At 39.4% G+C, this 21814-nt stretch overlaps 13 protein-coding genes across 15 annotated transcripts; 5 read left to right on the top strand and 8 right to left on the bottom strand.

Moving 5' to 3' along the window:
- Window positions 1–19: 19 nt before the first annotated feature.
- On the bottom strand, window positions 20–1684 carry Gasu_37240 (uncharacterized protein). Its single transcript, XM_005705297.1, has 2 exons — window positions 1076–1684; window positions 20–1023 (listed from the first exon to the last, which is right to left on the bottom strand). Exons 1-2 carry the CDS (start codon window positions 1567–1569, stop codon window positions 135–137), a joined length of 1383 nt encoding a protein of 460 aa, XP_005705354.1. The 5' UTR covers window positions 1570–1684; the 3' UTR covers window positions 20–134.
- A 22-nt stretch (window positions 1685–1706) lies between these two features.
- On the bottom strand, window positions 1707–2124 carry Gasu_37250 (60S ribosomal protein L38e). Its single transcript, XM_005705298.1, has 3 exons — window positions 2099–2124; window positions 1862–2045; window positions 1707–1787 (listed from the first exon to the last, which is right to left on the bottom strand). Exons 1-3 carry the CDS (start codon window positions 2099–2101, stop codon window positions 1762–1764), a joined length of 213 nt encoding a protein of 70 aa, XP_005705355.1. The 5' UTR covers window positions 2102–2124; the 3' UTR covers window positions 1707–1761.
- A 5-nt stretch (window positions 2125–2129) lies between these two features.
- On the bottom strand, window positions 2130–3824 carry Gasu_37260 (threonine 3-dehydrogenase). Its single transcript, XM_005705299.1, has 6 exons — window positions 3323–3824; window positions 3190–3269; window positions 3094–3140; window positions 2829–3016; window positions 2471–2773; window positions 2130–2407 (listed from the first exon to the last, which is right to left on the bottom strand). Exons 1-6 carry the CDS (start codon window positions 3708–3710, stop codon window positions 2160–2162), a joined length of 1254 nt encoding a protein of 417 aa, XP_005705356.1. The 5' UTR covers window positions 3711–3824; the 3' UTR covers window positions 2130–2159.
- A 130-nt stretch (window positions 3825–3954) lies between these two features.
- Gasu_37270 (eukaryotic translation initiation factor-related protein) lies at window positions 3955–5885 on the top strand. Its single transcript, XM_005705300.1, has 2 exons — window positions 3955–5067; window positions 5120–5885. Exons 1-2 carry the CDS (start codon window positions 3972–3974, stop codon window positions 5725–5727), a joined length of 1704 nt encoding a protein of 567 aa, XP_005705357.1. The 5' UTR covers window positions 3955–3971; the 3' UTR covers window positions 5728–5885.
- A 4-nt stretch (window positions 5886–5889) lies between these two features.
- Gasu_37280 (uncharacterized protein) lies at window positions 5890–6964 on the bottom strand. The gene is made up of 3 exons (XM_005705301.1): window positions 6562–6964; window positions 6058–6511; window positions 5890–6003 (listed from the first exon to the last, which is right to left on the bottom strand). The coding sequence occupies exons 1-3, from the start codon at window positions 6927–6929 to the stop codon at window positions 5911–5913; spliced, it is 915 nt and encodes a 304-aa protein (XP_005705358.1). The 5' UTR covers window positions 6930–6964; the 3' UTR covers window positions 5890–5910.
- Window positions 6965–6973: 9 nt separating this feature from the next.
- Window positions 6974–7964, bottom strand: Gasu_37290 (polysaccharide export protein (CAP59), putative). The gene is made up of 2 exons (XM_005705302.1): window positions 7503–7964; window positions 6974–7454 (listed from the first exon to the last, which is right to left on the bottom strand). The coding sequence occupies exons 1-2, from the start codon at window positions 7925–7927 to the stop codon at window positions 7001–7003; spliced, it is 879 nt and encodes a 292-aa protein (XP_005705359.1). The 5' UTR covers window positions 7928–7964; the 3' UTR covers window positions 6974–7000.
- Window positions 7965–8094: 130 nt separating this feature from the next.
- Gasu_37300 (tRNA pseudouridine synthase A) lies at window positions 8095–9324 on the bottom strand. The gene has a single exon (XM_005705303.1). It carries the CDS (start codon window positions 9303–9305, stop codon window positions 8316–8318), a length of 990 nt encoding a protein of 329 aa, XP_005705360.1. The 5' UTR covers window positions 9306–9324; the 3' UTR covers window positions 8095–8315.
- A 5-nt stretch (window positions 9325–9329) lies between these two features.
- Gasu_37310 (glutamate 5-kinase) lies at window positions 9330–11104 on the bottom strand. 2 transcript variants are annotated; one of them, XM_005705304.1, is made up of 2 exons: window positions 10533–11104; window positions 9330–10474 (listed from the first exon to the last, which is right to left on the bottom strand). In XM_005705304.1, the coding sequence occupies exons 1-2, from the start codon at window positions 11073–11075 to the stop codon at window positions 9635–9637; spliced, it is 1383 nt and encodes a 460-aa protein (XP_005705361.1). In that variant the 5' UTR covers window positions 11076–11104; the 3' UTR covers window positions 9330–9634. The 2 variants fall into 2 exon arrangements, with proteins under 2 accessions (XP_005705361.1, XP_005705362.1); XM_005705305.1 differs by having other exon boundaries at window positions 9330–10477.
- A 10-nt stretch (window positions 11105–11114) lies between these two features.
- Window positions 11115–13005, top strand: Gasu_37320 (uncharacterized protein). Its single transcript, XM_005705306.1, has one exon. The coding sequence runs from the start codon at window positions 11753–11755 to the stop codon at window positions 12836–12838; it is 1086 nt and encodes a 361-aa protein (XP_005705363.1). The 5' UTR covers window positions 11115–11752; the 3' UTR covers window positions 12839–13005.
- Window positions 13006–13009: 4 nt separating this feature from the next.
- Gasu_37330 (9-cis-epoxycarotenoid dioxygenase, neoxanthin cleavage enzyme-like protein) lies at window positions 13010–15054 on the bottom strand. The gene is made up of 3 exons (XM_005705307.1): window positions 14297–15054; window positions 13275–14247; window positions 13010–13218 (listed from the first exon to the last, which is right to left on the bottom strand). Exons 1-3 carry the CDS (start codon window positions 15029–15031, stop codon window positions 13037–13039), a joined length of 1890 nt encoding a protein of 629 aa, XP_005705364.1. The 5' UTR covers window positions 15032–15054; the 3' UTR covers window positions 13010–13036.
- A 240-nt stretch (window positions 15055–15294) lies between these two features.
- Window positions 15295–16565, top strand: Gasu_37340 (methionyl aminopeptidase). Its single transcript, XM_005705308.1, has 2 exons — window positions 15295–16094; window positions 16150–16565. The coding sequence occupies exons 1-2, from the start codon at window positions 15317–15319 to the stop codon at window positions 16515–16517; spliced, it is 1146 nt and encodes a 381-aa protein (XP_005705365.1). The 5' UTR covers window positions 15295–15316; the 3' UTR covers window positions 16518–16565.
- Window positions 16566–16574: 9 nt separating this feature from the next.
- On the top strand, window positions 16575–17455 carry Gasu_37350 (endonuclease). Of its 2 annotated transcripts, XM_005705310.1 has the most exons (5): window positions 16575–16804; window positions 16862–16930; window positions 16978–17059; window positions 17113–17260; window positions 17309–17435. In XM_005705310.1, the coding sequence occupies exons 1-5, from the start codon at window positions 16578–16580 to the stop codon at window positions 17380–17382; spliced, it is 600 nt and encodes a 199-aa protein (XP_005705367.1). In that variant the 5' UTR covers window positions 16575–16577; the 3' UTR covers window positions 17383–17435. The 2 variants fall into 2 exon arrangements, with proteins under 2 accessions (XP_005705367.1, XP_005705366.1); XM_005705309.1 differs by having other exon boundaries at window positions 17113–17455.
- A 1419-nt stretch (window positions 17456–18874) lies between these two features.
- On the top strand, window positions 18875–21805 carry Gasu_37360 (Synapsin I). Its single transcript, XM_005705311.1, has 9 exons — window positions 18875–18945; window positions 18996–19935; window positions 20001–20115; window positions 20160–20461; window positions 20526–20665; window positions 20714–20835; window positions 21113–21291; window positions 21340–21596; window positions 21643–21805. The coding sequence occupies exons 1-9, from the start codon at window positions 18898–18900 to the stop codon at window positions 21778–21780; spliced, it is 2241 nt and encodes a 746-aa protein (XP_005705368.1). The 5' UTR covers window positions 18875–18897; the 3' UTR covers window positions 21781–21805.
- The last annotated feature ends 9 nt before the right edge of the window (window positions 21806–21814 follow it).

Here is a 21814-nt window from a genome sequence, read left to right on the forward strand (position 1 = left end):
TGGATGACTTGGAGTATCGTATTATTAAAGATCCACTGTCAACTATTGATATATATGAAACTGTGGAAGCATGAAAACCACAACATGTGCAAATCATCCAACTTGTTCGATTTCACAACAACAATAGCCATCATCTATTTATTGGATTGAGATTTGTTCTGTTCTTGGTTGGAGATGTCGAAAACTTCATTGCCATAAACTTGTTGTGCATACTTCCTAGCAGCATCCAACATTTTGGTATTTACTTGCTGCTCTTTACCTGTCTTGTTTGTAAAATCTATCATAGCTGCTTGTTGCCATGCACCTTCTCCAGAAACAAGATAAAGAGGTATTTGATGTTGTCGCAAAAGTGATAAAAAGGATTGTGCATGTTGTTGTATTGCCCCTTGAGTAACCAATGACTCACTTGCTACCAAAAAAGTCAAAGCAGCTGAATCATCTGTCAAGGAGAAAACTTCCAAAGGTCCTTTGTTCTGGTGCGTATTGACTATGACGCAATATCGAGGTAAGGAAATGAGGTTGGGAGGTCTCGGTGAAAGACACTGAGCTACATATTTGCCAGATAATGATATCGCATATTCTACAGAATGTTTCTTTGCTTCTTCATTGGACAAAATATATCCCTTCCAAGTTCTACAACATCCTTGATTACTTAGAATGTGATGATAATAACCATAGTCGCTCCATCCAGGCTCCACACTTCCACTAGTAGGGTTTTCAAAACGACCCAAAATCAATCGTCTATTCTTCAAAACACTTTTCAAAATAAACGCTCCACTTGTCTGGTAAAGAGGTTGGGAAGCCATTTGTGCCAAAGATGAAAGCAAAGGATATAAACTGCTTGAACCATCCATAATCCACTGACCTCGATCAGTAGCTAAAAGAGAACACGGAGAGGAAAATATTCCTGATGTTGCCAAATGATTCGTATGAATATAACTGTAAAGTTGAACATTCAACTGCGATATAGGCCTCATGGGAATAGGCTCCAACATATGATGAAGAAAGAGTGCAACAGAAGGACTAGAGAGTTGTTCTTCTTAAGACCACTTGAGTACAATAAACAAGTACTTACCTGTCTGTTACTGTTCTTATTCGGACTTCTGTTTGAGGGTGCGATCCAATGGCGCCATCTAATACAAACAAACTATTCGCTTGTGAAAGGCTATTCGTAACAGCTTTCAGTGCCTTTGCATATTCTCTAGGTTTCAAGTTTTTCCCCAAAATAAACTGCTGACAATCAGTAGTTTCATTTGGAACAAGGAAGTGTTTTTCTCGACTTGATAGCTTTCCAGGAGAGTTGGCGACAATGGTTCTAGCCGATGTGTTGTAAAAAACTTGACCTTTTGGAGGTATACCCATCTTTGCTAAAGCCCAGTTTACAGCATATTGATTTCTTTCGGTCTCTCTAGGAAAAGTCAAATATTCATCATTGGCGGTATCTTGCACCCAAGGTGCTGTAGAGAAGGAGTTGCGACACTTTTCACCCAACCAACTCGGTGACTTGCGAGAACCAGAAAAACGAATTGCTCTAGTATAGAGGTAAGTAATCAGGTGAGGTTTTTCCATTCTCAACTTTGATATTTACGAGACATAAAGGGAGAACTACACAAAAGCCGACCAGAAACCGAAAGAGTGACGGGGCGCGCTTTAGGGAATGGCAGATTGTACGTACTGAAGATGCGCTTACTTTGAAGTCTTACGAAGAGATAAGAGTGTGTTTTACTGGCCTGTATAAGGGCAACGAACTATTTTTTATTTCTACTCAATTTTCTTCAAAGTAAGACCTAAATACAAATATTCCAATGGTGGTTAGATTCTTTTCATTCGACCGCAATGAAAAAAACTCTATTTTTCATACCTGGTGGAAGACTTTGTTCCAATTTCTTAGCCTTGTCTTTTTCCTTCACCACCAAAGTATATAAATATCTGCTGCAGCGTACTTTGAATTTCGTGTTGGTCTTATTCTTCTTTATAGTAATCGATCTGGCGTCCTTTCGTCGTACCAAAAGTAGAAATTGTTTGATATCCTTGATTTGCTTTGCCTAATAGTCTCATCTCAGAACTGGAAACTATTCTTTAAGAAAAGAGACCATACCATTCGCTGTTATCCAAATACACCAATCGAAAGGACGACGACGCTGGAAACACAAATCAATTTATTCATCCCAATTCAACACAATTTTGCCACTTTTTCCATCGCGAATAAAGTCAAACGCTTTTTCAAACTCATCATATGGAAGTTGATGGGTCATTACTTGCTGTATTCTCTTATCCAAACCCCCCACCAACATATTCGACATTTTATACCAAGTTTCAAACATTTTCCTCCCATAAATGCCCTTTACTACGATTCCCTTGAATACGACTTTGTTCCAGTCAATAGCAAAGGGCGATGGAGGTATTCCTATTCAACATAATCATCATTCACTTTTGATAATCCATTTTTCTTTTATAAGCCGTTTCTTACCTAAAAGGGAAATTCTACCACCATGATTCATCGTTTCTAGCATCGATGCAAAGGCTTGAGCATTTCCAGACATTTCCAAACCAATATCGAAACCTTCCGTCATTCCCAACTGCTTCATCGTTTTTTTAAGTTCTTCAACGGGATCTTCACATTTCGAAATATTAAGAGCTACATCTGCTCCACAACTCTTTGCCAATTCCAAACGATAATCGTTGATATCAGTAACTACCACAAAACGTGCACCCACATGTTTGCATATAGCTGCAGACATCATTCCAATGGGACCTGCACCCGTAATCAATACTAACAAAACATTCATGAAAACCAACATCATCCAATAATAGCAAACAAAATATACCATCTTCTCCGACCAAATCAAAAGAAAGACAGGAATGAACTGCATTCCCAAGAGGATCCATAAAAGAAGCAATATCATCCGTTATACTTGGATGAACACGAAATACATTTCCAGCAGGAAGTGATAAATATTCTGCAAACGCTCCAGGCCGATTGACACCCACTCCAATAGTATTTCGACAAAGATGCCTAAATATCAAGTTTTGGTAAACAACTGATAGACACACAAGCAAACAAGCTTTTGTAAATTATTCATTCTATTTTACCTTTTGCCTGCACGACAATTTCGACAATATCCACACGTAATGTGTCCCTAAAACATAGAGTGATGATAAGCATTATGTCCACCGCGAAACACTTACTTCTCCTGTTACTCGATCTCCCTCCTTCCAACCTGTCACTTCACTTCCTACGGCAGCAATATGGCCAACATACTCATGTCCTAATAGTACTTTCATAAAAAGTAGCACAAATGTTTCAATCTATAATACCAACCAATAGTAAGAGGAACTGGAACTGTACGTTTACTCCACTCATCCCATACAAATATGTGCAAGTCTGTTCCACAGATGCTCGTCTTCTTGATCTTGATCAACACTTCGGTACTCCCAATGGACGGAATGCCCACATCATCACGCAATACTAAGCCTGGTGCAGCTTCTGCTTTCACTAAAGCCTTCATACGAGTATTCTCCACGACTGGATAGACATAGTGCTGTAAAACAGGATAGTTCCCTTGTGATAATGACTGTGCAGATTCTGCTGTCTTCCTCGCTGTAAAACAGCTGGGAGTATCTTCCAGTGCCTTTGAACAAATATAGCGTGCAGTTGTTACTTGCAAACGATATAATGGACGAAATAAAGCAACAGACTTGGTAGTCATCTCTTTCGAGTGTTGGGTAAAGTTGAATGAATGACCGATATTGGGTAAGAGAATGAGGTCGACTCAAAGGTTCAACTTGTGAGAAGAATGGAACACCATATATTCATAAGAAGGAAAACTTACTGCGGTATTGGAAAACTGTGCACTTCGAAGCAAGTTGAAATTCATAAAAGTGATGAGCCTATTGAACCTTCCAGTGGCCCAAATAATAACAACGGAGTGAACAAGGTTTCGGCCGTGTCCTCCAATATTGTACAGAATATGATGACGGAGTTGAAACCACCAAAGTCAAACTTTTCTACTAGCCACGATGGGAAGAGACTTGTAGCCGTATATGGTGTCGACGGATCAAATCAAGTTTGCGCAGTAGTGTGTGACACAGATTCTGGAATGGAAATCACGAAGGTTGGAAATTATGTAGCATATGTGACTTTCTCGCCACAAGGAACATTTATACAAACCTGGTCGAGATTTCAAGAGAAAGAACAGATCACAGACTCTCCAGATTCTCCAGGTTGTGTTACGATATGGAAGACTTTTGACGGAAAAAGAGTTGCTTCTTTTGACGCAAAGAACTTCCGTCTAGATAACTGGCCTTGTGTTCAGTGGACTAGTGATGAGTCACTTGCTATACGGACAACTCCTAACCAGGTTCTGGTTTACGGTGGTCATGAACTCAATCAGTCTCCGATAAAGAAGATTGCCATAAACGACCTGAAGAATTTTGCTGTTAGCCCTGTATCTAATCCCTGTTATGTTGCTTCGTTTGTTCCTCCAAAAGGTAACAGGCCTGCGAGAATAGAAGTCTACAAGTTGAGTGAGTCGTCTCCCGTCCTAGCTAAAAGTATGTTCCGAGCAGACTCTTGTCAGTTTCTTTGGAACAAAAATGGAACTGCGCTCATGTGTTGGATAACTTCAGATTCGGATAGCAGTGGAAAGAGCTATTACGGAGAATCCTTTCTATACTACGGATGTCCCAAAAAGGGAAAGGAGCTTAAGCAAGTGGATTTACCTAGAAAAGGACCTATTCAAGATGTCTCGTGGAGTCCCGATGGAGAACAATTTATTATAGTTTATGGAAGTATGCCAGCTCGAGCAACACTATTTAACTGGTTATGCGAGCCTTTGTTTGACTTTGGAACGGGTACAAGAAATACCATTTCTTTTTCACCTCACGGACGATTTCTATGTTTGGGAGGTTTTGGAAATCTTCCAGGTGACTTGGAGTTTTGGGATATAAGGGAAAGAAAGTTGTTAGGTAGAGCATCAGCACCTTGTACAACATCGTTTATGTGGTCTCCAGATTCGCAGTATTTTTTGGCAGCCACTACTTTTCCGAGGTTGAGAGTCGATAATGGTAAGAATGAACATAAGCGATATATGTCATAACTAAAGAATACTGTGAATAGGGTTCAAAATATTTCGTTATCAAGGAACTTTAGTGGGTAGCTTTCCGATACAAGATGAACTTTACCAAATAGAATTTCTCTATAGAGATCCAACTGGGTATCCTGATCGTCCTGCGTCACCATCGACAAGAACTGCAACTTCTCAGCCTTTTGAAACTGTAAACACACAGAGTAATAATGCACAAAATAATATTTACAGACCTCCAGCTCTTCGAGGAAAGAAACCTTCGGTGACATTACATGAAGAGGAAGCACCACGACCATTGGATGCAAAAACTTGGCTAAGAGAAACAAAGCAGTCTCAGGATAAGTTCGTTGCTCCTATAAGGAAGACGGTAGTTGGTATTCCATCAGATGAGGAAGAAGAAACTTTGTCCAAGAGTCAGAATAGAAATAGGAGGAAGAAAAAGGCAGCACAAAAGAAGAAGAGAGAAATAGAAGAGCAGGCAAATGAGAAAGGATTTGAACTGAAAGAAGAATTACCTGCTTCGGTTAAGCAGTTGATGAAAAGGGAGCCTCCTAACAAAGTTGACAAAGAAAAAGGAAGACGAGAGAACAAAGTCGTTGACAAGATTGCCCAGAAAACCGCCAATCTCTCGATGGAATAAGTTGTAGTTATTGACTCTTGAAATGGTTTTTAGTGGAGAAATACTAGGAACGATTGTTTGGCACAGCTGTTGAGTGGTGGTAAAGTTTTTGAATTTTAAGGATGACTTGCTATTCGTGGAACAAAAATAAACGAAATAGGCTTTTTTTGGATTCGTTTTATAGTTGAGTCGATAATAATCTTGTCATTGCAAAGACATCGTTTTGAGAAGCTTCTTAGGATTGCCCATATCTGGGAGTCCTGCAAAGGAGCAATGATATATCCATTGGTTCAGATTCTATGAATTTTCGTGTTGATAATGGTTTGAGAACAGTTCCTGTTTATAGCTTACCTTTATCCTTTCTGCAGTTTGGTTCTTAAATGTTAGAACTATACGACAAATTTCCAACAACTCTGTAAAATTGATGTCCAAACAAACTGTAGCTTCCTTGATCAGTCTTGTTAATTGTGGCTGATATGGAGAGGACAAACTGACTGCTATCTTCTTGGCTCTTTCTTCAATTGAAAAGGCAGTTTCATTTGACTTGTTGTCTTTAGCTGGTTCCTCTAAAATAGATTTAGCATTACTCCAACCAAGAAGTTCGTTGCAATAGCAGTTCAGGTCATGTTCCAAAGATTTGATTTTGACTTCGAGTTCTAAATTGATTGGATTGGGTCGAGAGATTTCTGAAACTGTTTTGCTTCTTTGTTCTGGATTATCCAAATACCATGTTAACTGGTCAAGAAATGCAACTCTTACGTCTTCCAACACTCGAAGTGAAGTACCCTTCTCTGGCAACTTTTCTCTAATACTAATATGAGCTTTGCAATCATGAGTAATACTATAAATACATACTCTATCGCTTCTTTGTAGATTTCTGTCCAAACGGCTTCACATAATGCTTTAAGCCTTTGTTCTTCGCTTTGATCCTTTGATATGCTTTCACAGTACAATTTTTTGGTCTTTTCTTCCTGTTTCGCAAGAGAAACTGTTTCACGTGACTTAATAGGGACAGTTGCTACATTTAGCTTGTTTTCCTTTTCTTCATTGTTCAAGTCGTCGTTGACATGGCCACAAGAGTCGGAATTAGATACTTCTTTTTGTATGGGTTCAACGAAGGATGACTCCGTTGTTCTCTTTTTCTTTCTACGAAACCGAAAACCATCTACTTCATAAACTGAGCAACGTCTCTTAGAAGGCGCTTGAACGGTGGATTCCTCCATAACGGAAGCAACTCAATGTAACTCAACGGGAATTTTGAAATTTTGGTAGAACCCGCCCTTTTAATCTCCTTTTAACAACACAGCATGGGCAAACGAGGACAAGCATCCTCGTCCTCCAACCAAGGCTTTTGGAACCATTTCATCAAAATATCGTTGAAAAGGCCAAAGAAAGGTCGGAAATGTTGTTGAATCAATTGTTGCAGTTTTAAATGTGTGGAATCGTAGCTAATGAGTATATTTGGATTGATCCACATGCTTGTATAGTTATACTTTCGGAATGACAAGGCAAGCATATGACATTCTGATCGGGGATTGGCACAACGACTATCTTTTTGATTCTTCAAAGACCCAAGGAAGGTTAAATTGTATTGAATCAGTGGTTGAGCGCAAAATACAGCAGCTCCATTCCAACATGAACGTACGGGTACGGGAAGTTGTTGGATGAGTAGGCGTTTGGTTTTTTCTTCTCTTATGTAAGGGTACCATCTACTCAATATTCTACCATGAATATCACGTGAAACGAATCTAAGCCATATTAGTTCCAATAGAATTGATAGAAAATGTTCAAATCACCTGTCATAGAAACCTCTATAGAAATCTAGACCGCATACCCAATCATAGTTTTCTGCTCTTGTCTTCACAAGACGATATATCGCTAGAGAATCCAAATAGATGTCGTTGAGAAAGATAACTTTGGTGTGGTTATGGAGTTGGTTGTACGAATGTAACAAGAACAATGGGGTCAATGCCCGATCACGAACGAGAGCTAACCTGTTGATTGCATCGATGTGGTTTGAAAACACTGCTGAATCACAGACTATTCTATAGGCAATATTCTTCTCTAACAGCGTTTTGGAAAGTAGCCGTAACCATTTTTTGGTCTTGTCTCTGCTTCCGTTTTCATAGATGGAGATGAATGTATTACCTGCCTTTTCCAACATTTTTGCTAAGTTTACTATCTCGTAAGAGAAATGAGGAAAGATATCTTCACTGTTCATCAGATTTGCTGCAATAAAATAACCAATTTTGGTATTATTGGGATGAAACCAGGAAGAAGAAGACAAGGCTTCTTTTTCTTTATCAAACCCAACGAGGTGACGAAGAACAATGATGCAACAAATGGTGGCGGATATAAATATGATGCATATTGAGAAAAGAATTGCCATCATAAAGCAAATTATTTATCTAATCATACCAAAAAAACTCATCCGAGTTATGAGAAATGTGGCGCAATTTTGATGCATTTTTTTCTTTCCTAAAGGCTGTCGTTCAACGATGGAAATGTCTTAAGTACGCCGTAGGATTTTAGCAAAAGTTACTAATTCTTAAAATAGCTATAATAGCAACATTAAGCTGTCGTTCCCAAAAAAGAGGTTTGGCTAGAATTCAATAGTCATCGTAAATAACTCGTTCTAGGCAAAGACCATGTGCTGGAGCTGCCTTGGGTGCCCGTCTTCTGTCTTTTGCATGAAGAATTTCATTCAAGTCATCCAACGTCAATTCATCTGAAGCAACAAAAAATAGCGAAGAGGTAATATTCCTGATCATCCGATACAGTGCACCGTTCAACTCGTATTCCAAACGATAACTATCACCACTTTCATGAACAAGATCAATTCGATAAATGGTACGACACATATTCTTTTCCATTTCCTTCATTTCGGTGTTCCTCGAACAAAAACTGGTAAAATCGTGGGTACCCAGGAACACTTTAGTTGCATCATACAGTCGTTCCAAATTGCAGCGACGATAAAAATGAAAACGAAAACGTCGTTCCAACGGGTCCAGTTCCTTTGCTATGGAAAAGCGATAGGAATAGACTTTCTTTCTCGCGGAAAAAATGGCGTGCCAGTTGTTTCGCGGATCTGAAGAAATGGGTTCTTTTTGTTGCAAATCGTAGACTCGAATATCTCCACTCAACATTCTATTCAGTGTATATTCCAAATGCGGACAATCACTAAAAGAAACAGTGTCAAAATGAGCGACTTGTCCTCTAGCGTGTACACCAGAGTCGGTTCTTCCGGCACCTATTATCCTTATTGACCTGTTTAACCGCTTCGACAGTACTTGTTCCAAGACACCTTGAACACTGCGCCTTTTTTCTTGAAACTGCCAACCACTAAAATCTGTACCATCATAAGCAACTCGCAGGCGGTATCGGAAACCTTCAGTTACTCTGGGCCGAATCCCCGGATTGCACCAGGGGCTCGTGGAGGAACAGAAAGTTTGCAAGCCTCGTTCAAGGCAGACACAAACTTGAAAAAAGTTGCAAAAACCTGTCTGTCTGCTGCAACTCTTCAGTCTACGGCTTCTCAAATAAAAACTTTTGTGTAGACATCCACCGCTTGAAAACGTAAATGATGGTGAGCGTGCCATTTCTTTCGACTTTTGTCAAACGACTCAGAACATCATTGACACTAGTTCAACAGTTTTATAACATGTATACAGAATGTAAAATAAATAGAATGGAGAGATTCCAAGTTAGACTGCGTGATACTGCCGTCAATGCACAAGAAAACTAAAACTTCAAGATATCAAGTACTATAAAATATATATTTCTTCAACTGAACACTGTTTCACAAAAAAAACGCAGCGCGCAACAAAGCAACAAAATTATTAGCCATTTCGACAAACAAAAAAATAGCTTCCACATAAAAATACGAAATGCTATATATTGCACACATATAAAACTACAAAAAAAATTCTTAGTCATTGCAACCTGATGGCACATCCACCAAATTGTGTCGATGAATGATTTCTTCAGGACCTTCGTAACCCAAAACTTCCAAAAGAACATCACTGTGTAAACCCTTCACCTTCTCAATTTCTTCATGCGAATAATTTACAAGACCTCGGGCAATTTCTTCTCCACTAGAGTTGCAAACATGTACACAAGCCTCGGCATCAAATTCTCCTTCTACTCTAATAATTCCAGCAGCAAAAAGAGACTTCTTTCTAAGAATTGCTTTCTCTGCACCACTGTCTACGTAGATGGTACCGGTTGGTTTCAGCCCATGTGCAATCCAACGCTTTCTTCCTCCACGAATTACTTTTTTCTGAGGAAGAAAGACAGTGCCAACAGCTTTACCCTTATGGGGTAGAACAAAATTCAGAATATTCTCAGGTTTTGCTCCGTTCATAATACAGACAGTAACCTCTGCAGCAGTTGCCAAACGTGCTGCAGTAACTTTTGTCCCCATTCCACCTGTACCCCACTGAGTGCCGCCTTTCCCATCACCACCAGTGTTGACCATAAGTGACTCTATGTCTTCGACGACATCAATGGGTGCTGCAGAGGGATCAGAGCGCGGGTCTGCTGTATACATTTGATCGACATCTGTGAGAAGAAATAGCCACTTGGCATCAAGCAAACCTGCAACCATCGCTGACAATCTATCATTATCACCAAATCTCAACTCTTCTGTTGCTATGGTGTCATTTTCATTCACGATAGGAATGACACCCAGTCGTAATAACTCAAAGAGTGTATTACGAGCGTTAAAATACTGATGGCTCTTTGCAACATCTCCTCTTGCCAATAGAATCTGCTATTGACCAAGTTATCCTCAGTATCCCAAATAAATCATATTTTTAAACACTAACCTGTGCGACATGCTGGTTTGCGTATCCAAATAGTTCTTCGTAAGTTCTCATCAGAGAAGACTGGCCTATAGCGGCCATGGCTTGTCGACCTGCCAACGACTCTGGTTTCTTCTTCAAGCCCAGACGCTTGCAACCAAGTCCAACAGCTCCAGAAGTTACCAAGACGACATGAAAACCGGCCTTCCTCAAAGCTACAAGAGTATCCACTAACAGAGCTAGAGTACTTAGGGCTATGTCACCTTCCTCTTCTTCTCCTCTCATAATAGTAGAGGTTCCCACTTTCACCACAATGACTTCTCCCTTTCCATTATTAGCTGTTGGGTCGGCCACAACTGGAGGATTCAAGTCAACGTGAGAACTACTACCTGATAAGGGGTTTGAATTTTGAGACGACGGTTCACTACCGTCGGAACCTGCATCACTACCAGCACCTGACGGAGCCATGGAGCTGTCTCTGCTGCCAACTATTGCTCCGTTGCCGTTCATATGCTGCTCTACTTCTTCCTTTCTATTATGGACACCCGCAGTAGGTGTCATGATCATAATTACAGGATTCAAACAGCTCTTCCTCGGCTCGGCCGGATTTAAAGAAAGATTCTTGACTGTGATATTGAGTGGAAGCAAAGAATTCGCGCCAATCGCAGGCTGCTTCGTGGACCCTCATAAGAACAGACATTCTCAGGTAATCTTGTGATTGGGATACTCGGCCCATTCTAGGGTTGTGTAGAAGCCTGTAAGAAATAGTTCTTAGGTTTTTTATATGCGGTATTTCCCATCTTAACTTGTATGAAGCCATTGTCGGTCGTGAATTATTATTTTAATGCGTTTAGTATTCGCATATTTTACTTTGAGTAGGACTTAGGTTGGCCCCTTAAGGAGGAAGACTATAGTATCTGATAAGTTTCTTCCGTTGGTCGGAAACTATGGATGCTGCAACCAGGGGTAACTGCAGAGTGAAACAGAATTGGACAAAAGAGAATATATGCTCGTAGGTTATTGAGGACTACCTATTGTCATAAACTTGTCGAACAAAATTTTGCTCTAGCAAGATATAATGTGAAACGTGTAAAAGAGCAGAGGATACCTATATTGAGAAAAAGTTGTAGAAAGCACTGTTTCTTGCTCTTTATAAAGTTTGTAGAAAGACAGTTCTCATCGCATTTCCCAACACATTCCAATTAGTAAGGTGTCTTGTGTGGAGTTTTATAATTTTGGTTAGCATGGCACAATATCTTTCTTCGGAGCAACTATATGAGCCGCAAAGAGAACCCGAACCCACAACAACTTTTGAAGCTGTACAGGTAGGCGAAGTGTTACAAATTACACCCGTGACGGAAAATGGTTCTACGCACCAGCCAGAGTTTGTTGCTTCTCAAAACAACAAGCTCTCTATGGCAGCCTGGATCGTTTTAGGTGGTACTATGGTTTTGATGATGTCGCTATATGCCTTGCTTGCAATCCCTACTTTGCTGGTTTCGTTATGGTTAGGCGCTGCAGTTCTTCCCACCTTTTTAGTTTACTTATGGGTTGTTGTTCCTTTTAAAGGAAACCCACCCTTGTCACTTAGTTTTATTATTGAACAGTTGGGACTAGGTGCTTATCCCGCCTTTATTCTTGCTCTCTTTGTTGAAGTGGGTCTATCCATCTGTCTTCAATCTTTGTTAGGATTCGATATGTCGTCGGCTTCGGAACAGATCTTCCGCAACCCTCTCAGTATAGATGAGGCGCTTCGAGAGAAATTATGGCAGTTGTTATTATTTTATTTTTTAAATGCAATGGTAGTTGCTGCGTTTGTAGAGGAAACCGTGAAATACATTCTGGCTTTGAGGCATCGTAAGCTCGTTATTAACCCTGGAATAAAGGGCATTATAGGCTGTTCAGTTTGTGGAGCGTTAGGTCTTGCTGGAATGGAGCATCTTTTTTATTGTTTGAATTTCCTGTTATCTTCAGATTGGCTAACAGCGGTCCTTAGTGGTTTCTTTCGTGCTATTATTGCATTTTGGTTACATTGTTTGACGGGGTTCTTTATTGGTGTACGTCGTGCCCGTGTAGATATTCTTGGAGACTCTTTGTCTTATATTTCAGCGATATGGTTGCCAGTTCTAGTTCATGGAACTATGGACTTTGCAGCATTTTCACTTGGTACCATCTTTGAAGACACTTGGTTGGTGGTGCTTGTACCTTGTCTCGATATTTTTTTACTTTCCATATTTACTTGGACGACTTCTATGGAGTATAAAAGTACATCAGAGAGGGAGATGGAGCTGAGATATCCTCAGAATGTTGTAACGGAGGTCTCTGTTTAGACATGTCAGAAATCGTATATTTCAACAAATGAAGCAGTAGTCAACAAAGGTATATGGAGACTCACACATAGGAATATGCGAAACGATGAGTTTTCCACAACTTTTTAATAACTGTTCATGAAAAGCAAACTCAACTCTGTAAAATATTCTCAAGACTCTTTCAAGGATTCCCCAAGACCCATTTATCCCCTTAACCGTTTATGTTCCTAAGTCAACCAGGTTATCCCAAGAGTTGTTCGTCGCTGATAATTGGGTTGTCTCAAAGTCATATTCAACGAAATCGCATTGTATTGATTCCATGTTATATACAGTATCTGTCCAACAACCATGGAGTCCATGTGGAATATGAATCGGGAAGTCGATTCGACATATGGGTCCATCTAAAGTTGCTCATGAGTAACATCATAATCTTCACTTTGAGAAACAGTACAGATACCTGAAACATGTTGTGCGTCCAAAATGGCTAAATAGGAAAGGTGTCTGCTGCCATCGTACACTATTGTTAGAAGATAGCCTTGGTCTTCTCCTATCCAAGATGGAATAGGAACAAATAAAGGCTCTCCTGCAAACTCATAAGGTTGGGGTATCCACACCTGTTCCTTTTGACTACCTTTGTTCGTATCAATTTTTGCTATTCCTTGAAACGGTGCAACTCCGTCTGACAATCCACTTGTCGATGCATATATGAAGGAATGACATTTGGACATAAAGAATGGATGTATTCCTGGAAATTCCACTTGACGACTACTTAAAGCAAGTTGATCCAGAATAAAAGGCTCTGATTTCCCTATTGAAACAATATAACGATATAAACATGATTTTGGAACTCTTTCCTCCAAATTCTCGTACAAACAAGGGTCTTGACTACGGTCCGTTTTCAATTCTGCTGCATAATATCGGCGTACTTTAACTAAATCCACTATCAGAGTTCTATTTGCTCCTTCGCCTTGTTCATAAGCATTCGCAAAATGAAACACAAAACCGGTTTCTGTGGAAAGAATATGAACATGAGCAGCATATCCATCTTCAGTAACGGAATTTCTGCTAATAAGAATTATCTTTGCTGGTTTCTCTAAACATGAATGAATACAATCTGCTACGGGTCTCACACCCAAAATAAAAGGTAAAGGATTAAACTCCAATGGTCCCTGGAAGAGAACATAATAGTCTTCGGTAACTGCAAAATCATGATAGAATCCGAATCCAGGAATCAATGCCTTTATAGATTTTCTCCATTGGAAACCGGGTTTCATTTCATGAAAGGTAATTTCTGTTCCACTTCTTGGATAAGCTTTCGTACTAAATCCAATGAGACAACCTGTCTGAAGATCGATTTTGGGATGTGCAGTAAAATTTCCAGATTTGAGTATTGCTCCTTGAAACTGGGTAGGACCTGCAGTTGCAAGATTCTATCGTTTAACTGTTAGCAGAGTCATCCATTATCTAACATATTCTTACGGATGGATTAAGCTGATAAGGAACTCCAGCCTCCCAGAAAGCAAAAAGTCTGTTATCCCAGTGAACAACTCCAGTATTTGCTACGTTCTTCATGGACAAATCGAAAGCATTAGCAATCCAACCCCCAGGTTTCTGTGTTCCAAAAGTTCCTCTATATAGAACTTTTCCTGCTGCTTGTTCTGCCATGTAGCCCTTTGTGCGAACAAAACGGTTCCTAAACCATACGCCATTATCTGATATAGATATTGCAGTTATCATTCCATCACCGTCCCAAGGATGCTTCACTAAAATTTTTCCAACTTCAAACTTCGCTGGTCCATTCCTGTATAGTGTTCCTCTCAGGTCTTTGGGAATCTTTCCTCTAATGGAGCCCTGTTCTGAACAGTAGTTACTTGGGACATTCTTTATAGTTTCTGTATCTCGTTGAGATATCTGGACACTAACTTCTTCTCTTACACTGTCCCAACCCTTTAACCAAGCAGACAAGTCCCAGTTGATAGGAACTGCACAGACTGATTGGGTATCCGTCTTGGCACAACAAAGAATTCTACAAGTTCTTCTGTTATAAAATTCACTGTGACGAAAACTTATTTGCTTTAGAAAACGAGTTCTTGTTTCTCCACAAGTTTGCAGGAAATTGTGATGGTCTATAACAAAGCCGGTTCGTTTATTATTCTCTAGAGATAAGTTTCGTTGAGTAGCCAACATGCTCTGTACATCATTATTTAGGTTCATATTGCACACAAGAAACGGACAGAACGATAGGTGAAACAGTAACTGACCACCTAGTATTCAAAACTCTTTCGTGTGTGTTGCCACCCAAAAATGGACCCAATGGAAGTTTTAGAAGGATGCTTAAAATGGGTGGAATGAAAATATCTTCAAAGATGATGATGTTGTTGTGCTTTGGTTCAACATTTGGAAAATAGCGAGTTGCATATTTTATATGTAAAAATAAATAGAGTTGTATGCATACATAAAGTCTTAAAGACGTTCAATTACCGAATTATTTTGTTATTCATGGCTTCTAGAATTTGTTGTTCCAATAGTGACTGTTCTGCTTCAGCATCGCTAAGGTGTCCAACTTGTATACAACTCGAGATAAACTCAGAGAAAAGCTATTTTTGTTCACAAACGTGTTTCCGTTCAGCTTGGAAAGAGCACAAAGCGTTACACGTCAAAGGAAACAGTGAACGAAGCTCTCAAACCGTCGTTCGAAACTTGAAGCATCACAAAGTGGGACAGAGTCGATTTTCAAATTTTCGTTACACTGGAAAACTAAGGCCTGGCGTAGTGAGTTCGAAACTTTCTGTCCCAGATTATATTCCAAAACCTGACTACTGGGAAAGTGGCATTCCTGTTTCTGAGGAACAAGAAAAGGATAGTAATGAAGTGAAAATTCTTAGTGACGAGGAAATACGAGGAGTACGAGAAGCTTGTCGAGTGGCAAGAGAGGTGTTGGATGAAGGAGTGCGTGCCATAGGTGTAGGAGTTACAACCGACAAAATCGACAAAGTCATACACAAGGCCTGTATTGAACACAATGCATATCCTTCTCCTTTGAATTACTATGGATTTCCAAAGTCAGTTTGTACTTCGGTCAATGAAGTTATATGTCATGGTATACCTGATGACAGACCTCTTCAAGATGGCGATATTGTCAATTTAGATGTCACAGTTTATTACAATGGTTTTCATGGAGATTTGAATGAAACTCATATCGTTGGAAATGTAGATGAAGAAAGTAAGAAACTCATAAAAAGTGCATATGATTCGCTTCATGCAGCCATTGCTTGTGGTGAGTAACGTTTTACTTTTATCAATTTACAATATGTTCTGATATATCGTTCAAGTGAAACCTGGAGTCCTATATAGAGAATTTGGCAATGTAATAGATCGAGTTGCACAAAGCAATGGACATCAAGTAGTGAGAACATACTGTGGCCATGGTATTCATCGACTCTTTCATACGGCTCCAAATATTCCACATTATCGAAAGAATAAGGCAATGGGAGTCTGTAAGCCAAGTCAAGTATTCACTATTGAACCTATGATTAATCAAGGAACTTACCGAGATATAACGTGGCCAGATGGATGGACAGCTGTAACTGCTGATGGAAAGTGCTCGGCTCAATTTGAGCATACTTTGCTAGTAACAGAAAATTCTGTTGAAATTCTAACGGCACGTTTACCAACCTCACCAAAGCTTTGGTGGGAGTAAAGTTCTTTGATGAGATCATTTTTGTTTTTGAGTTGAAAGTGCTCTGTTTTGTCAGGTATAATGTCACAACAGAGTGACGTTCTTCCAGCCTTACATTCAAGTACTGAAGTAGAATTAAATGATTTCGGTGTTTTTGTTTTTAACGAAAAAGCTTTTCCAGTCTCGCTTGTGTCTTCCTTGCAAGGGACCAAGCTAAAGTCACCGGGTATTGAAAAGAAAGAAGCAAAAGTACTTAAACAGTTTCAACATATTGATAAAGAAGCCTGTTGGTTAAAAGCAGACGCAGTGTGAGAATCAAAGTTTCATTCTATGGCTTACTTGTTGAAAATTGTGTCCGAACATAGGAGAGGCAGGGATCCAAGTCGTTGGCGTCGTGACTTGGCAGGGAATGTGATTTGTAAAAAGTTGAGAGGGTAAGTAAAGTAGAAGAAATTCATTTACTATCTTACTCCTATTGAAGTTGCAGAGGACCTTTCTGCATGGATTTTGATCACGTTGTACCCTTGAGTAAAGGTGGCGAAAGCGTCTTGGACAATTGTCAGGTACTTTTGTTATGCAGACTCGAATGGTTAGTCATCATATTTCTTGTGACAAGGTTCTCCAAACAACAGCCAACCGCCACAAAGGTGACCGCCTCGTAGAACCAACTACGGATATCAAAAAGTATTACAAAGAAATTTCTGATAGGCGAGTATTGCCTTTACAAAGACATCTTGATATTGTGGAGTTCTATGTATATGGAGGTTCGTTTTCAAGATTGTTTTTGGAAAGTAACTTGACTCTTCGTTAAGATGTTATCCGTCATGGAAGACGATATTATGGACTACCACTACCAACTTATGATTCATTTTGTCCTGTGATGTGAAATGGTAAACAAATATCTTTTCAAATAGTGGTGTGTAGAATATTATATTATGTCCTTGAAACTCTGATTTTTCTTGAAAAGAATTGAAAAAAAGCTACCAATAATGAAATCGACATTCTTCCACAGAATTAATCGTGTTGAGAACAGACAGAGCCAAAAAGTTGGTTTTAGGAAGTTGATGACTGTAAGAGCTAAAAACAAGCAAAATTGCTATATCGGCATATAGTCAGCAAAATATTCAATTTGCAAGCTTTTCACAGAAAAGTTCGAAACGAAACCTTATGCTCCATTGATATAGTTTGTAACGAAGAACAAACAAAGAGAAACTGCTGTATTTGCTCGAGACAACGTTACAAAATGAGTTTTCACTAAACTAGAGACAGTTGACAATATCATGCAGCAAGAACCATCCATCCTTTGTCTTTCCAGAAGAACCCCTATGGACAATCGGAAAAAATGATTCCCTTCCAAGAGTGACAAATAAAAGTGACAAACCTATAGTGTATAGTTGATGAAATTCTCACCGTTTCCAGGCATTCATTCCACCTTGCCTTTGTTTGTGCTTTGGATGCTTGTCACAATAGACATAGATCCGCTTTCCCCGACGAACGATCACACAAGACTCGCAACGTCTTTTCACTGAAGAAACTACTTTGAAGCCACGAGAATATCCGGGAACGGTGCAATTGCTACTTTCCGTCGCCTGAAGGAAGATACGACTAAACAAAGTGGAAGTTAAACTTTTCAAGAACATAAGTTGAAACAGAGCAACCCCAAATGCTGTGCGGAGAACAATGACAACTTAATTCCGTTGGGGAAAATTGGAGACTACGGTTTCAACTTCATCAAAGACCGTGTAAGTAATAGCTGTGAGAACAGTTGTTATTTTTAAACATTTCTTTAAAAAATAAAATTATTTTACTTGTTTATGAACTGTATTTTGAAAAGTATTCAGGATGTTAATGATGTCCATTATTCAGTCTTTCAGATATCTACAAATGTAGCAAATGACATTCACTAATGACAATATCTTATCATTGTATAAAAAGTGAACAACAGTCATTCATAGTAGTTGCGAAGAAAAAGTATTGCAAATGGAACTCGAATATACGCTGCTAAAATGCATCGCTTTGACACACAAAATGTAGTTTTTCAGTTATATGGGAGCGTAAGAATGGACCATCTAGATGCTTTCTACACTCTCTATTCTGCCATGAAACAGCTTATTGTCCACTAAAAAGGGATAGTCCAAGGCATCTTTTAAAGGGGTTATTGTTCCTTGTAATGGCGCATGAAAATTTTTCCACTTTTTAAGAGCCATGATATATACGAAAATGATCCTTTAGTATGTATCTCAAGGCCCAACTTTGTCTTGCGGCCATTGTCTCACCCCAATCAGAAAATTTTGCACTGTCAAAAGAAAAAATACCGCCAAGAAATGGCGCCATTTGATCATCCTAAAGCCCTTTAATTAGGAACCATTTCATCTCATTTCATTTCTTTGTGGGTGACTCCATGTTTTATTCAACAGAAATATTAACAAAGAAAGGTCCTTTAGGGAGAGTATGAATGTATCTGAATTATCAAAGCAATCCATTCAATTACACTTCTAGGTATGGCTTGCAGCAACTATTGGGAAAGAAAGAATACAGAAAAAGTTTGCATTGGACGTCAGTATCTCTTCATTATGTGCTGAGGTGTTGCGTCCAACAAACCCTTATGCACTAAGACTATCTGCTCAGCTAATGATTGGTATATGTCGAATATTCGAGAAGAAATGCAGCATCGTTTTCATTTCTGCAAACGACACCATATACCAATTATCAAGACTTGATAGTGGTGCACGAAAAACAACTGATATCTTCTCGGTTTCATCCAGTGGTCAAATCAACCTGACCAAAGGAACTGCAAACCTGGAAAACATAACCTTGACTACTAGAACAGTGCCATATCCACCTGAAATAGGGAGGTTGCTTCAATCTGTGGAAAATAACATTCAATTTTTAGGGCATGAAAAACTCCTACAAAACTTGTTGATAGATACAAGACCAGATGCAATTCTTTTCGAAGAAGAACTCCTCAACATGACACTGGGTTCCAGTTTAGAATCACAGAAAATGACAGAATTCAAGGAAAGGAGACACAGCACTCCAGATACAGACGAACCTACAAGGTTTCCCCATCCTTTCGCAATGGATACAGAGCCCTATGATATACAACGACTGAGATCATTCTCTTTTCTTCAAGCCAATCCAAATGACATTACTTTAAAAACGGATGATTTTGACAGCTCATTGGATCATTCGGAAGCCTCTCATCTTTCCATGAGCTGCCTTCTAGATGACGACTTGCATCAACGTCTCGATATGTCTATATGGTCTCCACCATCCGAAGGAAGAATACCAGAGCCTACATCAGGCCGTTACTCTTATATTTCTTTGCATGATACCGACAGAATGCAACTTCATGTTAAAGGAAACTTACAAGTTGAGACTAGTAATCAGAAAAATGCAGATGACGAAGCAAAACCTCCAATTACTATGGAAAGAGAGCGTATGATATACTTTGTTTCTGAAAATTGGTGACACTACTCATGTTCCAATCAATGCGTATTATAGGTCTCAAAAAACAATCTCCATTTCGACAAGACAGCAAAACCGAGTTGACGACAAGATATCTCAAGGCATGTCTAAATAATACTAAAGATACAGTAGTGCCATCGCATCAGGAAAGGTAAGAATCTTCCAATACACGGTTTTCCTAATAAACATCTTTAGGAAACACGTTTTTCAAGGCTTGTTGGAAGAAACCACAATCTTGCCGTTGTTTCTAGACGTTTGCGATGTGACGCTTCTAAGACAACCTCCGAACATCCAACTTTTTCATTTTGAAACACATCCAAAAAGTCATTCTTTCATTGAAAAAAGGAAACGTGATTCTGAAGCGTTCCTCGAAACTTCCATGGTGCCAGGATATCTTCGGATGTCGACTGAAGAACCTGAAATACTCAGACTAGATGGATCATCCACAACAAAAAGAAAGAAAGTATCTGTTTCTACAGCTGGAACCTTTCATACAGGTAATCATTAGCAAATTCCCACTGACACTGAGTCATGCATATATTAAACTAATCACTGTTATAGAAACTCGATCTTATCATTCAACGCTATCTATAGAAGAACTTATTCCAGAGACATACTTGCCAGTCGAAGAGGAATATTCAGGATTGCAGAGAACTAGCCTCGAAGAATTGGGATCCCTAACTAGCCTGCCACTTATTACGGTGCGTATTCAACTTTTCCGAGACACAGCACAACTCATAGTTCTTCAGGAAAAACAAGCAGTTCAACAAGAGGCCTTGAGTGATTCTCTCACCTTAGCAGCTTTGAATATCTTACAAAGGGAGTATTTTTCACAAGCAGATGCTGTTTCATTCCAACAGGTCGCTAAGGGGTACCAAACACTTTTCTCCTTGCATAGCAAAAAAGTTGAAGCTCTGTTTCTAGGGGCACTAGATCTAGTGCAGCGAGGATATTTTATTATCTACTTGTACTCAAAACTTTCCGACAAATCCAAGTCGAACAAGAAACTCCTTTTGGCAACATCGTGATAAAACCAGTACAATAAAACAAATGGTCAAGTTTTCCCATTACATCTTCTAAAAGACACTTGAGGATTTGTTCATATTAGATTGTTATGGTGGGTATGAGCCTAGTCGTTAGTTGCTCAGACTAGAAAGAGAGTATAGTTGGGAAGTGATGGAGGAAGATATCGATAGGCTTGTGCTGAGCCTACTCGATTCAATAGACTCATATGCAGCAGTGCAAGAAGTGATTGCAAAGCGGTTAGCGGATATATTGTATTTGCTAGCGCGAGAGAAATTCCACGTTCGAGGCAATTCGGAAAGACGTAAGTCGAATTGATTGAAAGCTTCCACTAGCTCAATTATTCAGATAGTTGATGTGCTTTTGTTTGACTGTCGACCTCATACAGCGACGTTGAAGTGTATTCAGAGTGAGACTAGTTTGACTGTATCGAATTCCAGAGAAAGCTGTTCGTTTTCAAAGGAGTTGTCAACTTTGAATCACCAAAAATGGTCTATATTTACTGACGTCAAAGAGACGAACGAAAATGACTCGGAAGATTTTCATCTATCGACTACGTTGAAGGAAGCGAAAAGATTGTCGCAAAACTTGACTAGTTTAACTTTGGAGGTAAGTTGAGTCTTGGTCTTTTGAACTTAACATGAAATCTGCGTAGGCTGTTAATATTCAGATAGAAATGAACCACCTGCTTGAAAAGTTGTTCGAGGATTCTCCTTTAAGTGAACGGAAAGTACAAAGTGACATACGATATCATACTAGCCAAGATAGGCTTGATGAGGATGAGAAACTGTAAACTATCGCAGGAGTTGCTCTACAACAGTTCACTC

The sequence above is a fragment of the Galdieria sulphuraria genome (assembly GCF_000341285.1).
Source record: "Galdieria sulphuraria unplaced genomic scaffold scaf_31, whole genome shotgun sequence".
NCBI lineage: Eukaryota > Rhodophyta > Bangiophyceae > Galdieriales > Galdieriaceae > Galdieria > Galdieria sulphuraria.